The sequence below is a fragment of the Molothrus ater genome, chromosome 8 (assembly GCF_012460135.2).
Source record: "Molothrus ater isolate BHLD 08-10-18 breed brown headed cowbird chromosome 8, BPBGC_Mater_1.1, whole genome shotgun sequence".
In the NCBI taxonomy this organism is placed as follows: Eukaryota; Metazoa; Chordata; class Aves; order Passeriformes; family Icteridae; genus Molothrus; species Molothrus ater.
Genome location: NC_050485.2, coordinates 20,272,242 through 20,290,256, shown reverse-complemented (window position 1 = coordinate 20,290,256; position 18,015 = coordinate 20,272,242). Strand labels below are relative to the sequence as shown.

At 39.1% G+C, this 18,015-nt stretch overlaps 1 protein-coding gene across 1 annotated transcript; it reads left to right on the top strand.

The window, feature by feature from the left end:
* The first annotated feature begins 1,117 nt into the window (after positions 1 to 1,117).
* On the top strand, positions 1,118 to 17,486 carry KIF11 (kinesin family member 11). The gene is made up of 22 exons (XM_036386202.1): positions 1,118 to 1,222; positions 4,271 to 4,403; positions 4,503 to 4,600; positions 4,681 to 4,759; positions 5,097 to 5,282; positions 5,364 to 5,488; positions 6,841 to 6,931; positions 7,190 to 7,432; positions 7,556 to 7,651; positions 8,274 to 8,362; positions 8,848 to 8,935; positions 9,719 to 9,907; positions 10,816 to 11,023; positions 11,271 to 11,443; positions 11,707 to 11,829; positions 12,428 to 12,586; positions 12,988 to 13,127; positions 13,760 to 14,039; positions 15,149 to 15,371; positions 15,593 to 15,747; positions 16,067 to 16,180; positions 16,878 to 17,486. Exons 1-22 carry the CDS (start codon positions 1,143 to 1,145, stop codon positions 16,998 to 17,000), a joined length of 3,195 nt encoding a protein of 1,064 aa, XP_036242095.1. The 5' UTR covers positions 1,118 to 1,142; the 3' UTR covers positions 17,001 to 17,486.
* Positions 17,487 to 18,015: the final 529 nt, after the last annotated feature.

The following is an 18,015-nucleotide window of genomic DNA, read 5'->3' as shown; positions in this document are numbered from 1 at the left end:
TGATGGGCTGTAGGAGCCAGTACAGTTTTAATAAAAAAAGCACATCAGACAAGTTGAGTCTCCTCTAACATCTGCTTCTTCACTTCTACCCAGAAGACCTCTTATCCTGTCATAGATCTCCACCTAGCACAGCATTTAATAGTGCCTTAGAGGAAGCTCTCACAGGGAAGGCAGGGTGACATAAATGGCAAAGTGGTTCACATGATGTAGTTTCAAAATAAAAGGATGGATGTGGTGCACCCATGGTGCTTTGTCCTGAACCCGTAACTACTTATTTTCATTCTTACGTACAATTTCCCCACTACTCGATAAGGCAATACCAACTTGTAAACACGTGGAAGTTATGCGTGGCATTCAGACTGACACAGACCAGTTGTGCTGCAGACCTGCCTGAGCTGAAGCGTGCACAAGGCACAGAGGGACCAGAGCAGAGTTCTGCGGGCATGGCCAGAAGTGCAGGGCTGGGAGTAGGGTCTGCCTGGCAACCTGCACTGGGGCACCTCTGGCCGAGGGGGCAGCCGGGGCCCCACTGGGTAAATAAACCTGGGCATTGTTTTAAACGGGCCAAGTAACAGTACAATTCCACAAGGCATTGGCGAGTTGTGTTTATTTGTCGTGATGTTTAACGAAATCGTGGGCCAGCTGTAGATGTAGAAGCGACAAAAGAACGGATGGCCGTAGGGCTTGACCTGTGAGAAAGGGTTCCATGGATTATGTGACCTTGGAAGATTGATGGCAAGCGGGGAGTTTGGCTGCCCCCAGACCCGTGGGTGTCAGCGGCAGCCGCAGAGAAGGCCAGACTTTGTCCTGCTGGCCCCTCGCGCTGCTGGCGGCGCAGACGGGCCGTACGGTAGGTACGGGTGGACAGCAGGTAGCGTGTCACGGTTCAGCAGGCCCGGCAGTACGGGGGCTCGGGGAGCCCGGCTCGGTCGATCTCTCCGCCCTCACGGTGCCGCCGGCAGCACTACCGCTGCGGCGCGCGCCACCCCCAGGATTTGAAATCCCTTCCCGTGGTGCCCCAGGGCCGCCGCTGATTGGCCGGGCCCGGCCGTGCGCGGTTCAAAGCGGCGTTGGCGGTGGCGCGCGCGCTCGAACCGAGCCCCGGCTCCGCGGCAGCGTTTTGGTGCTGTGCCCGTCCCGCCATGGCTTCCTTCGGTTCCCAGGGCGGCGGCACCAAGAAGGAGGAGAAGGGCAAGAACATCCAGGTGGTGGTGCGGTGCAGGTAAGCGTGGCGGCCCTTCTCTGGGCGAGCGTTGAGGGCCAGTCCGCGGGCAAGCCCCGGGGAGGTCCCGCCTTGGTGCCTCCGGGACTCGGGCCCAGACGTTCTGTACTCGGTGCCCCGGACAGCCCGTGGGGCTGGTGGGCCGTGGCCGCCGCCGTGCGACAGGCACTGTGCAGCTGTGGCTCTGCCGGGCCGCTGTGTCCGGCTGCGGGTACCTGCTCCGGGGGACCCGTGTGTCCGCCCGGAGGGATCGCGGGCGAGGGAGCCGCCCCCCCGTACCCCCTGTACTCCTGAGCGGCCTCGGCACCGCGCTGGGAGCCGCCTCTCCCGGGCACCGGTCTGCGGCTGAGGCGGCCCCCTGTGCCTCCCGGGGAAGCGGCGCTTCTGCGCAACTAAGGCTGTTATGAGCGATTTTTTATAGCTTAGAAAGACAAAAAGCTGCAGCTTCTGATCTTCATTCAGCACATACCCAGCATGAAGCTGTGCTGGAAGCTCAAGAGGAGCTACGCAGAATTCGTGTGATATTCGAAACACACAAAACCCAGGCTGAATTTTGCCCTCCTGTGAGCTCCTGTGGGAAGTCGCTAGGCTTTGACAGCTAAAAGTGCTGCTACTCCCTCTGTGGTATACCTGTCACATAACTTCATTGATGTAGGCTTTACAGGGGACAAACAATGGGATGGCGGTCACCTGCCGAATTAAAAATGACCAAATGTCTTGGCTGATGAGATTAATTTGGTTTTTTGTATGAAATAATAAATTTCATGTACCATAAAATTAGGTTCCCTTTGTAATTCTGAGGTGGTTTTAAAGGATTGCTTACTAATGCCAGGTCTTAAGTAATCTTAAAGCATTGTATGTTAAAACTGTAATATTGGTAATGTATTATGTATTGTGTTTAAATCACCTTTAGAAGTTGCGGTTTTTTTGAGCCAGACCTGCAAATATTAGTTTATATATTATGTTTTAAATGCCTTTTGCAGTCAAATTCTCAAGCTTACGAGTTTTGCTTTTGCAGGTGCACAATGAATATATAAATTAAAATCAATTTAGCCTTATGTTTGCAATGCAACTACAAAGCTTCTGAAACAAATGTGGGATTGGTGAAAGCGTTGTGACTCAAGGCTATTGCAAGACAATAAGTTTATTGGAGCAATTTGATTTGAAATACTGTCAAGAGCAGCTGTTTTGTTTTTATTTCTCTTGATTGTTCTGGAATAGCTTTATCAAGTATTAATATCTATTTTAACTAAATATGATGCTCACTATGAAAGTAGCGTTAGGACTATCCACAGTGGAGTGTTCTGCTTTTGTTGTAGCTCACAGATTAATTGCTATGTCAAGAGTTAGTTTCTAACCTCTTAAAAGTTCCTTGCCCGCTCATGCCATTATGCCTTTGCAGAGCTTTTTTTTTTAATAGCTTCAGTTTATTTGAGTTAGTAAATGTTTCTTCCACCTTTCTTTTTTCTTCTGCATCCAATCAGATTGTCCTTATCTTACAGATATGAAGGTAGATGCAACTGTGTTCTTTGGTGTCCTGATTCCAAAACCTGATCAATCTTAGCATATAATAAACCTTTTCAAGCAGCATGTTTACTGAGCTTTGGTAAATCATTAATTTGGAAACTCAAAATGCATGCATTAGCATTGTTAATATGCATAATGTGCTTCATACCTATGGGGATGAACTTGAGATCAAATGTCTCCATGGCACACCAGGCAGCTGCTTGTGTGGTGGTGATGGTGATGATCTGTATGCCTGCTCCAGCCCAGCTAGATTGTTCCCCTGATATGACAGCTGTGGGCTCTTGTGCCTCCTGCTATGGACTGGTTCAGTGTTTCATGGTTACACAGCTGAATGTGTTCATTGTTCTGTTACTTTCAAAGTCATGAGCCCGAAGCTGTGACTTGCTCCTCTGCACAAGATTTTAGTGATATTGTGTTGTCATTGGTTGATCTTGCACCCAAGTGTCCCATGGTCTATTTAGAATCTGACACTTCAGCCTCAGTGATATATTGAGGGAGAAATGTTAGCCACAAGGTTTAGGAAACTCGAGGTGCCATATGTTGTGGTTTTCTTGCGTTTTGTTTTTCTTCTTTAACATTATAATTGAAAGAGTATCTGAAGTGTCTCTAGTGTTAAGATAATTTAAAGAGTACAAGCTTGTAGAAGTTATATTTTCAAGCTGACTGCTCAGGTCACCTATATAGGTAGCATAGACATTAAGTGCAGTAGCACTACTAAATGAAGAATAAAATAGGATTTAATGCTTTTAGGGCATTTCCGTGCTTTTCAGGAGAAATAGTGGCAAATGTCCCTTTAAAGAAAATGGTGTGCACCAAGTTTGAATTAACTTAGTGGTGAAACAAGATGCTCACCCTAAAGTTCAAAAATTTTATTGTCACTGTGTTAAATGTTTTACTATTACTTTTTACTAATTCACTTTAAATTAATGTGGATTCCCCCCCCCCCCCCCCCAAAAGCTGACGTCATGTCTGTCTTATTAAATACTATTCAAGTGCATCAGTACCTGTACGTTCTGATATTGCTGCTTACTGTCCTGCAATTAGTAGGGTCTGTTGGTATTTTTGGTGCTTTAGACTGTTTTGTTATCAGCATTTGATTTATTACATGGAAGTTAATGCATTAGTGACTTTTTTTTGGGGCTTTTTTTAAGGCTCTTATTTAGACAGCTGTTTGATATGTTTAATCTCCTGCCCCCTGCAAGTGAACATGTCCTGATGCCTGTTAGCTATGTGAGCATCTATATGATCTTGAAAGTGGTTATAGGCCTGTTAAAAATATGTATATAACAAACAAAAAGCTGCCTGAATTGTCTCACAGTGGAAAAAAGGAGAACCAGAGCCTGTAAACTGCCAAATTGCGGCATTTCTTCTTAATTGTTAAACAGATAAAGTTAAAACTTTGGTTTTTTTGCCCAGTTTTACTATTCTGGATCCTTAAACTGAGTGATGTTACTACTTCATCTGTTTGTGGTTTTGTTAGCAATGATTTCAATCCGATATTTCTGACTCCTGTCCTTTTAGGCCTTTTAATGCCTCAGAACTGAAAGTGAACTCCTACGCTGTTGTGGACTGTGATCAAGCCAGAAAGGAAGTCAGTATCCGCACTGGAGGAGTGACAGATAAATCATCAAGAAAGACTTACACATTTGATATGGTTAGTAACTGCTTGGGGACTTCAAAACCAAGCTAGTACCTAGTTTGATGTTATCCATTATTGTATGGCTGAATGGGATGTGTTGTCCTGTGCCAATAGGTTTTTGGAGCTCAGGCAAAGCAGATTGATGTATACCGGAGTGTCGTGTGTCCCATTCTGGATGAAGTCATTATGGGCTACAACTGTACAGTGTTTGCGTAAGTAAGCCAATAATTAGCGTTAGGAAACTTTATTTGTGGTTTGGTTTCTTGTTTACATTTTAATTTTATTCTTGCAGTTATGGCCAAACTGGTACTGGTAAGACCTTCACAATGGAAGGGGAGCGGTCACCCAATGAAGAATATACTTGGGAAGAGGTATATTATCACTTCTGAGATTTCTCTTGTCTGTACTGTAGTTCAAAGTTGGAAACTCCAGAAGGCTAAGGAAAACTGAAAGTTTCAAATTCTGAAGCTGACTTTCCTTACATATTTGTAGATTAACACATAATCTCATTCATTTCTATGAAAAGGACATCTTTTCATGAAATTTAACATCTTCCATGTATTGCACTCAACTCTTGGTGACTTTTATATGGAAGGTCATCTTTATTCTTATTTATATCCAGTCAGACTGTTTAGTTGAAACTGTATGCCCTAGCTCCAAATCTCTTTCAGTACATTTATAAATTAAATATTTCTTTTTAATTTATAGGATCCGCTAGCAGGTATCATACCCCGTACATTGCATCAAATATTTGAAAAACTCACAGAGAATGGGACAGAATTTTCAGTGAAAGTCTCTCTTTTGGAAATCTATAATGAGGAGCTTTTTGATCTTCTGAATCCTACTCCTGATGTTGGAGAAAGACTGCAGATGTTTGATGATCCTCGAAATAAGGTGAGTGCTACAAAATTTGTTGTCTTGAGGCTTTCAGAATTGTTGAGAGATGTATAATAAGCATGTATTAATTTCTGACAGAGGGGTGTAATTATTAAAGGCTTGGAAGAAGTAACTGTACACAACAAAAATCAAGTTTACCAAATCCTGGAAAGGGGTGCAGCCAAAAGAACAACCGCAGCTACTTACATGAATGCATATTCCAGGTAAAAGTCTTCCCTATTTCAGAAACCTTGTTTTGTTCTTTGTTAAACAGAATCTTACTGAAGAAGTAAGCAGCTAGTGCAAACATGACATCATATCTATCACAGTGCAGACTATCAAATGTTGGTTAGAATGCCAGAGTTACAATATCTTCCTTACCACGTGCTGTGGGATGATTGCAATAGGTGTATGAAGGGGTGTCATGGTTTAACCCCAGCCAGCTTCTGTAAAATTTGCAAATTAGGTTGTGGAAGCTGGGGATAATATTCTATGGCAATAAGGGCTGCTTCATATGGTTGTAGGTCATAGAATGTAATAGGGACACCTGGGTCAGAAATAGCATTCTTTTATTACTGCTTTCACATTCTTGAGCTGCAGATGTGAAATCTATATCACTGTGAAAAGCAGTGATCCAGTGCTGGAACAGTAAGTAATGTACCCTCTCTGTATTGTATTTTAATTTCAAGATATACTGAGCATGTCTGTCTACTGGTGGAAGGAAATGGGTATTTTCTACCACTGATTGGAACACAGAACTCATTTTGTCTGAGATTCCAGGGAATTTTGGAAATTGATGTGCCAGAGGTGTTTTATGTATGGTCAAACTGGTATAATTCAACATCTATGGCTTTCTATATATGTCAGCTTCCTGCAGTAAAAGCTTATTAAAGGAATAAACTCAAGCTAAAATCATTATTACTATGAGAATAGTGAAACACTGGAACATGTTGACCAGAGAAATTGTGGGTGCTCCATCCCTAGAAGTGTCCAAGGCCATGTTGGATGGGGCTTTGAGCAGCCTGGTCTAGTGGGAGGTGTCCTTGCCCATGGTAGCAGGGTTGGAGCTAGATGCAACCATTCCATGATTCTATGATCTTAAACTGTATTACTATTTTTGATTGAAAAACTAATTGAACTTCTAAATTTTTAATATTGAATTCAGCTAGTTAGCCTGCATAAGGAAAGTTCCTTAATCTCACATTCTGTGAAACTGTTCTTATCATAAGGACTGAAAAAAAATTTGCAAGTCAGTTTTCATGTGATGCTTGTGAGTTGAGAATACTCAAATGTAGGCAAAACCAAGGCATTTCTCTTGCTTTTCCTTGAAATAAGAGAAAATCTATAGGATTGAATAAATCAAATGTCAACCAGTTGCCTCATCACTGGTTTTAAATACAAATTCATATATACACATACAAAATTATACTTAGCAGAATAACTTTGTGTATTAAAAATGTAATTTGTAGTTCATGGGCTAAATGTATTCTCTATAAAGAGCACAAAACTTGCAGCAGTCATATAACAACTAGATATTTGGCTTTAATGGAACATCTGCAACTGGTTTCTTTTGCAGCCGTTCCCACTCTGTGTTTTCAATCACCATCCATATGAAAGAGACAACGGTAGATGGAGAAGAACTTGTTAAAATTGGAAAGCTAAACTTGGTAAGTATTTGAACTAAGTGTAATTGATAGAATTTTTAGCCATGTACTGGAGTTTATTAGAGTTTTTTTCCTGATAAAGGGAAAAATTATTGCTCTCATAAAGTGATGTGACGTATGTTTGTCACTCTGAAAAATATCAGTCCCATTTGTGACCCCAGTGTCTCCTGAAAAACTAGTTAGCTCTTTTATGTATTCTGCAAGACTTTGGGGCAAGCATTTACCAGGGTGATTGAGACAGAAGCATAACCTGCCTTTCAGGTTGATCTTGCAGGAAGTGAAAACATTGGTCGATCTGGGGCTGTTGACAAAAGAGCTCGTGAAGCTGGAAATATCAACCAATCTCTGCTGACACTTGGAAGAGTTATTACTGCTCTAGTGGAAAGAGCCCCTCATATTCCATACAGGGAATCTAAACTCACAAGAATCCTTCAAGACTCTCTTGGAGGACGGACAAAAACATCAATAATTGCCACGATTTCACCTGCATCTGTAAATCTTGAGGTAAATTTAAAGTATGAAAACCTATTCCTAAAATAAGTAATATTTTAGGAATAATTTTGCTAATGATACAAAAATATTAGTTAATTCATCAGCTTGACCTAGTGTTACATCTGTTTTGCACAGGAAACATTGAGTACACTGGAATATGCCCATAGAGCAAAGAACATCATGAACAAGCCTGAAGTTAATCAGAAGCTAACCAAAAAAGCTCTTATTAAGGTAACTAGACATATATCTTAAAAAATTAAGTTACAGGTTAGGTGTGACTTCTTGTTAATGTAATCTTTGCTGTACAGGAGTTATGAGTACAGAAGAAACTGTAACTAGTAGCTGTGCTTGTCTGAAGTGATTTTAATTACTGAACTGATGCTTTTAAACTAAAGCTGCACTTACATTGCCATGGTCCCTGCAGATACTGGAGCTGTTAATAAGGCTGAAGTTGAACAGAGGCCTATTGCTACTAGCTGTGACTGTGGGGATTACTTGTTTGCAATTTTGCACTTTCCCTAGAAAGTGCCTGAGTTAAAGGGAACTTGTCAGTAAGTACAAGTGAAGAGCCAGTGTAAAGTAGCTCTGTCCCTAAGGAAGTTGGGATTCCCCTTGTAAGCTGCTAAATGCAACCGAGTATGGCCTTCAAATGGAAAGTTTCAGTGCTCTACGTATAGTCAATGATGTGAATTTAAATGGTGCTATACTGAACTTAGAAGAGAGGTGAAGTGCTTTGCTCTTGTGCTTATGCAAAACTTCTGTAGAGTACTACCTTTGTGCAGTATCTGTTCAGCTAAATATCAAAACCAGAATAGAAATGTTCATGTTTACGTGTGGTTGTTTCTTTATGCAGGAATACACTGAAGAGATTGAGCGTCTGAAGCGAGACCTTGCTGCTGCTCGAGAGAAAAATGGAGTCTATATGTCTGTTGAAAACTATGAGTATGTCTGCAAAATTTCTATAAAATAATTAGCAACAAATCTCAGATACTGGTACCTATACTTATACAGAAATACTTTCAGATATATTTTTAATCCAGGAAGTTGAAGATAGGGAAACTTAACTGTTTGGTCAACTTGTTCTTTCAAAATTAATGATTATACAGATAAAATCTAATAGGCTTGCACTGAGGAATTTATGTATGTGTGGAACTTACCCTAAGCATTAGCCAGCATGCAGATTTACACATGCAGCCTTTTTTTTTTTTGTTCAGTGGACGCTGATACAGGAAAGTAAACTTGATATACTTCACTTTAAATAGGGCTAGAAAGTTTACAATAGAAAATTGCCTTAAATCTTCTCTGCCTTTAGTGAAAATTACTTGCTATTCGTATAGAATTTTCCAGAATTACTGAAAACTTAGTGTAAATCTTGAAACTGTGTCTTACATGACTAATTTGTTCATTTATTTTAATCCTTGCTTGAGAGCCCTTAATGGAAAGCTGACAGTCCAGGAAGAACAAATGACAGAGTATATTGACAAAATCAGTGTCATGGAGGAAGAAGTGAAAAGGGTAAGTGATGTTTTTCAACTGTGGCTTAAATCTGCCAAAAAATGGAAGAAATTCATTCCTCCTGTCAAAAGGAGGAAAAAAGTTTGAAGAAAGAACAGTCAGAAGATTGGTTTTGTTGTTGTTGGTCTTAAAGTTCCCCAATTAGTCAAGAATGAAAGCTTCCTAGTCCTTGAAGTTAGGAATTTGAAATAATGTATATGAAATTGCAGATTGCAGTACTTATTTTTAAAGCTGTTTTCATGTCTACTACTATAATTTTCTTTGCTGAATTTTCAGCAAAAAATCTTCTTATAAAATGATATAATCTCAGTTGACAGGTATCTATCTGCTTAGGAACAAAGAATTAGAGGAGAGTGGTCATGAGCTTCCTTTTAACAAATTACACAAAAATTGGAGCTGCTTGTTTATGGGAAATGTAGATATTAATTTGCTGGTATATGTAACTCCTCCATGTAATAAGCTTTACTGGCTCTTCTCAGTCTCTCTGGTTATGTTTGTTCAGTGGAATTCTTTTCTGTGTGCTGTAATGGTAGTTTGCTCTTATGTTTTCAGAGGAGAAGCAAGCAATTATTACAGTGAGAATGGTGTTGGCTTGATATTTTCAGTCATTACAGAGACTATACAAACCTGTAGTTTAGGTTTAAGACTGGAGTCCTACAGCTGAAGTTACATTGCTAGATGACAATTTGCCTTCTGTCATTGTAATGTAATTTGAGAGATGTGAAATGAGACTGTCAGATTTATAAAAAGTGGTGTTGCCTTTTTGATTATCTTCCTATTTAGGTCACTGAGCTATTCAGAGTCAGTAAAAATGAACTTGAACAGTGTAAAACAGATTTGCAGATCAAGGAGAAAGAACTGGAAGAAACACAGAAAGATCTGCAAGAAACCAAAGTTCAGCTGGCTGAAGAAGAATACGTGGTTTCAGTTTTGGAAAATACTGAACAAGAGCTTCACGGCACAGCTAGCCAGGTTGTCACAGTTCTTGTACCTAATGTAAAACAGCTTCCTATTTTTGGGAGTTGGATGGGCTATTGTTGCTAAAGCATGATGTGAGTGAGACATGACCTGAACTTAAGATGGAAAACTAGGATTAGATTGCAGGACTTTCTCTGTGGTAGTATTGACAGCTGACTGCTAAACACTGGTTGGTCTGGAACTAACTTTCCTTCAGGCCAGTTTGTCATGGGAGTTCCAGTGCTTTGCAGTATCTACTATCATGAGGTTTTTTGCAGAATAAGTAATTATCAAAACACACTTGAGGTAGGGAGAGAGTGTGTCCTGCTATTTAAACTGCAAAGTGATGAAACTTGTACCTTCAGGCACCATGACTATTTCTTTCTATTTGGATTCCTGTAAGATTACGAGGGAATGCCTGGTTTTTACATGTGGGTTGTGGAGTGTTTGAGACAAATAGGTACAGAAATTATTTATGCTCACTACATAAAAGGACTTCACTATTTGTATGAATTCTAAATTGTTTATCACAGGACTAGTACTAAAACCTCTTGTTTTAGTACTATATTGAAGAATATATTTACTGTCAGATTGTTCAGAAAAAAGTTGATGTGCTCAGGTATTTTTCAGTTACTATTCTGAGATAAATGATACCTTTATTCCTTAAATACTGAGGGAGTCATTTATTAATGCTTTGATTTTAAAGCAGAAGAAATGGTCTCTAGTACGTAACTTTTTTCCCATGTTCTAAAAGCATAAATGATATAACACCAGGGTCCAGGGTAATTTGATGATGTAAAGGGAAATACCTGTTTTCCTAGAGAGATAACTTCTTTAACTCAGAACTTTTGTTGCCTTTCCTTATATAATATATGCTTGACTTCTTGTTTCAAGACTTACTGAAATAACTTTAAAAATTCTAGTTACTAAGTACAGTTGAAGAAACGACAAGAGATGTGTCTGGGCTCCACGCGAAACTGGACCGTAAGAGGGCTGTTGATCAGCACAATGCTGTTGTCCAAAATACCTTTGCAGGACAAATGAATGCTTCATTCAGCAAAATACAAGATTCAATTACTGAAAACAGTTTGAAGCAGCAACAGATGTTGACATATTACACAAATTTTATAGGTAAGTGTAATACCTGTATTAGTAGTCATCCTGCAGTAATCTCAAAGACCACTTCCTAAAATGTATCTGTTTTAGGAAAGAGGTGACTTTATTTAAGGGACATAATGATTACAGTTGCACCAGTAATGATGTGTCTGGGATGATCCACAGCCTTCCTGTAAGGGGCAATAAAGTAATGAGTAATAAAAAGAGTTCTATCTTACAGGGGAATTTTTAAAATGTTTGTAACTCTGGATTTCTTTTGCAGGTGACCTCCTGTCTACCAGTTCTTCTACAGCAGATATTCTTGCATCAATTGTATCAGCATCTTTTGCCTCTCTTAAAGAATTGGTGTCTACTGAAGTTTCTCACATATCTGAAAAAATAACACAGCATGAGAATCTATCACTTGATTGTAAAGCAGAGCTGCTGAGATTAATTGTTAGTACAGTTGCATACTCCTACTTAAATATTTGAAACTGATTTTGATCAAAAGGGGTTCTGTAAATGTATAGCATTTTTTCTGATGCTCTTTACCTGTGTCTGCTTTACCACCTGATCATAATTGTCTCTCCCATTTCACCCCCACAAGCTGTAATGTACTAAATAGCATATTATTACATGGATATGTACACAGTAACTTCTTACAAATGTAGATGAAGGAACAGCCATGTTCTGGTTTAATTTCTTTTTCCTCTTCCTAGGAAGAGCATGAGACTGGATTAGGAAGAGCAGTAAATAGCTTGACACCAATGGTAGAATTTGTCTTGGGGTTAAATTGTCAGTTCCAGAGTAACATGAAGAAATATTCTGCTGTGGCTGACCAGGTAATGCACATAACCTGGCTCCTTGCCTTATGCTCTTCTTTTTATTTACTTTACAGATAATATGTTCTTTGTTTTTCTGCAGTATGTCAGAGTGCTTCCACTTCTTGTCTAGCCTTTTCCCCTTTATCTTGTCCTATGAGTTCTGTCTTTTAACTTCCTTTCAGATTTTTTTCCTCTCCTGGGTGTGGTAAATTTGCTTATTCTCTATATTGGCACAACCACTTGCCTGAGTGCCACAGTAGAATGGCAAAACACAGATGCTTAAATCTTTATGTAACAAATATTTGATGATACATTGAAATACAAGGGGAAGAGTATATTAAGAAATGTGAAAAAAAAAAAGTCAACTTAGGCAAGTCCTACCACTCCAAAAATCTTCTGCCTTCATACTAAACTTTCTATAGTCCCTTTGTTTCCTGGGAAAATGTGATGCTTTATCTTGTTAACAACCATAAGTGTAAACCATACTGCACTTATTGAAGCCCTTTGCTTCAAGTTAGAGTTCTAGTCTATCTCGTTATGCTAGGGAAAAATATCAGTTTCTTAAATCAAGATATAAAAATATAACTATAAGTAAAACTTTTTTTTTTTTTTAAAGATGGAGGACCATAAAAAGGAAATGGATACCTTCTTTGGAGAACTTTCTCTCACTCTGAAAAAAATACAGGAACAAACAGCTGGTGGCTTTGCTCAGCTCCAGCATAATTGTGACAGCTTAAAAGAAGAAGTGGAAATGACGAGGTTGGCACATAGAAAGGTATCCTTAGAGTAAGAGAACATCCTAACACCAAGTGTGATTGCTTGCTTTGATTTAAACTCTTATGTGGTAGTAAACCATTGTACTTGTTTCACAAAAAAATGTTAGGAGGACAGTAACTTGATCCTAACTCTATTCAGCTTTTGTTAGGCTGCTTTAAGTAGGTTATGTAGGAATGTAGCAAAAGCCCCCTTCCCCTTGCTGTATATCAGTATATGTGTATTTACATATGTCTCCAAAAAGAAAGTGTTTGTATCTTCACTACACAAAAATTGTACTTTCTGCTTTAGAATTACAAAACTCTGCCTTTTCTGCATTTTTAATTCAGGCATTCAAGTATGCTTTAAGACTGTTAACAAGTGCAGAATTAACAGCAAAACTTGTGGTAATTTTCTTGATAGAGTGCAGCCGAATTGATGTCTTCACTGCAAAGCCAGCTCGACCTGTTTGCTCAGGAGACTCAGAAGAACCTGACTGATGTACTCACAAGAAATGGAAGCCTGAAGACCACCATCACTGCTATGCAAGAAAATGTTCACCTGTAAGGGGCACATTCTTTTTGCTGTACACTTACACGAGATAAAATATATATAAAGAGAACTTCAAAATTGGATGCTCTCCATCTTTATGTGCTTATAAAGCCTGCTGGGCATGGCCTGTGTGTTAGAGCTGGCTTCTGCCACAGAGTGTAGATCGTAGTTGGCCTTTCCCCAGAGTAAACAGTAGTTCTAGAAGGCTTGCCCTTGAACTTGTCTCCTGAGCATGTTGAGATAAGAAAGTATCATTTTGGGAGCAATATGCTGAGGAGTGTCCCTCAGTGTCTGGACTTCAGAACATATAAAGGTTTAACTTGAAGCATAATAATGTATCTGTTGCAATATGTTTCATTCAGTTGCAGACTGAATAACTAAGGTCTTGCTGGAGTTGTTTTTGGTTTGTGGTTAGGGTCTTTCTGTTCTCTTTTGGGTTTTTTTGGTTGGTGGGGGTTTTGTTTTTTTAGCAAACTTACTGCTGCAAGTGCTGCGAATTTAATAAGTAGAACAACAGTATTATAATTAACTGGTTTGATAGAACTGTGCTATTTCACTGGCTCTGGTTTCATATTTCTAAAAGTATACTGTGTTAAAATCTACCTTTCAAAATCTCTAAACTTTTACAAATATGTTGTTGCAGGAAAACTACAGACTTAGTCAGCAGTACAAATTCCAATCACAGCAAATTCACTGCATCTTTGGATAATTTCTCTCAAGAGCTCAGGAGCATAAATGCTGAAAACAAGGCAATGCTGGAAGAATCCAATGACCACTGTCAACATCTTCTCACCAATCTCAAAAATGTGGCTCAGCATACCAATACATGGGGTGAATTTACAACTGCTCAGATGGTCAACTTTACTAATCAGCACCTGTTGTCATTCAAGGATGAGAAACAGCAATTTCAGTATTTACAAAAGGTACTTATTTGTAGTCTAATGCAACATCCTGAGACAAACTTTACTGCAGAATTTATAGAGGGGAGAAAAAAGTTCTAGTCAAAACAAAGCTATGATTTTTTTTGATAGCAGACTCATGTTACTGAGCTTGAGAAGATGTAATTAGAGGAAATCAAAAGCCTAAATTAAGAGGAAGACTTTGAACTTCAAGTACCCATAACCTCAAAAAATGGTGTCATGGCTAATGCCCTACAACTGACTTGTACATGTAATCTGAGTGTTTTACATCATCTTGGTGGTGTTTAATTCTAAAGCTTTATCTACAGTACTGTCCTTGGGAGATGCACAGTGATCAAATGCAGGCTATTTTCTGGAGTTTGCAAATGACTTTATTGGTCAGATTGAATCAATATGGGAGAAAGTATTCCTTTTAAGCATATACAAATTCTGGCCTCTTATCTAAGAGTTTCTCTCTCATGTTTTTGGGGAATTTTTTTAATTTCCATCACAAATTTCACATCCACCCTGGTTTTATTGTTGTAATAGGCAATAAAATAGGCAAATCCAATATTTTGCACACTTTTGGAAGTAAAAACTCACTAGAAACTTCCTTCACACAGAATACTCTGAGTTGGAAGGGATCTCCAAGCATCAAGTCCAACTCTAAACTAAAAGCATTTGTGGTCTCAAGACCTCTCTGTATCTGTTGCAGCTGCTGAACACTTCAAGAGTTTAATTTCAATGGGAATGGCTGAAAACACAATTGCCTTTTCCCCTACAAATGCATAAAGGTTCTAGTACTTATAGGATGTTCGTGTTCAGGTGAATATCCTAAGTCTGTGCAGGGTTTGTGCATAGAAGCATGAGAAGTCTGGTCTGAGCCAGATGACATCTTTATTCTTGTGACTAGCTTTCTAAAGTGATCATACTTTCTAAGAAATTGACTCTTCTGAAGATAGCTGTCAAAATGAGAGTGTAAAACTGGCACTGAAACTACTCAATTTGAGGTCTCAGTTGTTTCGTTTCAAGTCATGTCACTAATCCTGCACCACATCTTAGAAAAGAGGCCATAGTCTTACCTTTCCTGTTAACTTGGTGTTTTTTGTTGGGTTGTTTTGTTTCATTTTCAGAAAAATGAAGAAAATTGTGATAAAGCAATAGCTGAAATTGCTGACCACATTGGCAGCCAAAAGGCTGCTGAGGAGAAGGTGCTAAATGGCCTTCTGGATCAGATAAAGGTGGATCAGGAGATACTTGTGGAGCAGAAGCTGGCACTTAAGGAAGAAGTGCAGCATGGACTAGCTCAGGTTAATGGTTTCCTGCAAGAGGATCTCAAAGTGGATGTTCCAACAGGTATTTAATCAGGTCAGGGGCAGAATGGTCTTAAAGAAAACAACTTGAGTTCCAGAATTCATAAGTGAAGGTTGATGGGGACATAACCTGGCAGCCTTACACCTTTAAGATGCATGCAAAGAATGGTGTGTGAACAAGGCATGATTTCTGTAATGAGTTGATGTAAAATTGAGGATCTGAAATGAAAGCAAACACTGAAAAGTGTATCATCTTCATTAAAGGGACAACTCCACAGAGAAAAGACTACTTCTATCCTGTCACCCTTGTGAGAACAGAGCCCCGGCAGCTACTTCTGGAGCAACTGAGGCAAAAGCAACCAAATCTTGATGCTATGCTAAGCAATGTGGGAAGGGAGATGGAGGATAGTGCAGGTCAGGTATGTATATAAATGGCAAATGAGGCTCTTGAATGAATATTTCACATCTTTGAGGTTTTTCCAGGCCCTTTTGGAGAGTTGACTGGAACCCCAGGGCTGTTGTAGCCTTTGTGTTTTACAGAGTACTTGGACTCAAATGTGCTGAGCTCTTGACAAAAACCAGCTCTTGAAAAATAAGCAATGATATTAATAATTTAGATTTCTTTCTTGTTTTTTAAAAATAAAAATTCCATGTCTTTTATAGATATGATCATTCTTAATGCATTCATTAAGGAAATTCAGACATTAAAGACATCTTTCTGGAAAACTTCTGTTTTAGGACCTGTTGGAAGAAGAAGTGTTGCAAGAACCCAGTGAAAGCCTTGCTTGTGACAAATACTCAATGGATGCAAATGTATATTGCCACACAAATGGTGGCATTCCTTTTTTCCAGGTAACTTCCTCAGAATAAGCAAAACAGCTGTGTATTTGAGAAGAAATATTACTTTAATAATATTAAATTAATACAGTAACAGTGCTGTAGTTTCAAGTCACTTCTTACATTTCAGGGTAGTCTCACAACTTGTTCAAATCCTGTAGATAATGCTTTGTTAACCTTGTGCTAAAGTAACAGCAGATTATGACAGCAGTTAATAGTGGATAAAATAATGCAGATTTCTGACAAGCTGGGCAGACAGTTGAAAACTCCTCAGCAAATAATCCTCCATAAAGAAAATTGTCATAATTTGCTAGACATGTGTTAATGGGAGAGTTGAAAGTATATGCAGTATTTTCTTAGAGGCCTGACAGAAATATTGGCGTTCTTAAGTCTTCATGGGGTCGAGTTTTTTACTTACTTGCTTCTGACCCTTTTGGTCTACCAGCACATCAGTGGAAACTTCTTGGTATATTAGTCTAGGGGTTTTCTTGCTAGGGAGAGCATATTTTCTTCTTGGGGACCCTTTAAAAATAGCTGCTGAGCTTCTGTATGTCTACAGTCAATCTCTTGAGTAAATGCAACCTATTAGGAACCTTTTTCAGGAGTTACATCGAGTTTTTTTCTCAGAACACTATGTACTGCATTGCACACAAGCAGAAGTTTTTGATTTCTTTGTATTCTCTTAACATTGGGTATTTTCTTTAAATCCCAGCACAAAAGAAGTCTCAAAAAGGGTAAAGAGAACAAATCTGCAACTCCAATGGAGAACAAAATGGAGGATATGACAGAAGAGCTTCCTCAGAAATCTAAGCATCCTTTAAGATTGCTGAACTAAGATATATCCTCTGCAGATCCCTGTTTTTAGATATTTCTATCTTACTGTCTTACTGAGCCACAACTTTTTTTGGTATTCTCAGTGTCTCTATGTAGTGATACAGTGATGCAAAGCTGAATCAAAAGATTTACCTGCTCAATCTCATGCCTTGGTTCCATTTTTATATGTTGCAGCTTGCGAAGTTTTGAGGAAAAAAAACCCTGCAGATTACGGTGCTGTTATGTTAAATATATATATATATGTGGTCAAGTAAGAAATGATCTGTTTCTCAGTAGCTCTAAAATACCAGAAAGGGATGTGGAAATATGCTTTGCCAGCATTCATGAGTTAGCATCTTATGTATTAATCAGCTGTAAATAAGTGTTCTGGTTTTATATCTGCTTTTTATTCCAGTTTCTCTGTTTTTACTGTGATACTTCAAATAAATTACTAAATGGAAAACAAATGTACAAGCACTTTGCTCAGAATAAAACTTAGCTAATTTTCTTATGGTGCCAGGTCTAATTTAGCTAAAACATTATCAGCTATGGCATCAGTCTTGTGCTGTCAGAAGAGGATGGTTTTCTCCCTTGTTTCACAAAAGACAATAGTTTTATTTCAGTGCCTCTTCATTCTGTGAAGTCTTTCTGCTGGGTCTTGGGCTTTTTGTTTGTTTGAATCCCACTGTTCTTCCTCTTAACTTGGAGATACAAATTCTGGCCCCTAAAACTTAGTGGGCTTAATTCTCCATTCTTTAGGTTCCATTTTCTTGCACTATATGCTTGTTAAGGTTCCACAATGGTTCAAGAAGTCCTTTATTAACTAAAAATCAACCCCAAAGATTGATCCCATAGCTGTATTGAGTAGCCTAAGCCAAGTGGGAGAGGTTTGCACAAGCCTTTCACCCTACTACATTTTCCCTGTGGAGTTGACAGGATTAGTATGAGCAAACAAACTGGAATAGCCAGTGACAGCAGGCTTACATCCATGAAATCATGCCATATTTTGTGTTCCCTGTCTTGATCCTCTTTGAAAC

What these genes read in the sequence shown, in the direction of transcription:
- KIF11 (XM_036386202.1), top strand. Translation starts at nt 1,143, where the DNA reads ATGGCTTCCTTCGGTTCCCAGGGCGGCGGCACCAAGAAGGAGGAGAAG. An exon ending in AGACTTACACATTTGATATG is followed by an intron (nt 4,404 to 4,502) that starts GTTAGTAACTGC and finishes CTGTGCCAATAG; the next exon opens with GTTTTTGGAGCTCAGGCAAA. An exon ending in CTGCATCTGTAAATCTTGAG is followed by an intron (nt 7,433 to 7,555) that starts GTAAATTTAAAG and finishes TGTTTTGCACAG; the next exon opens with GAAACATTGAGTACACTGGA.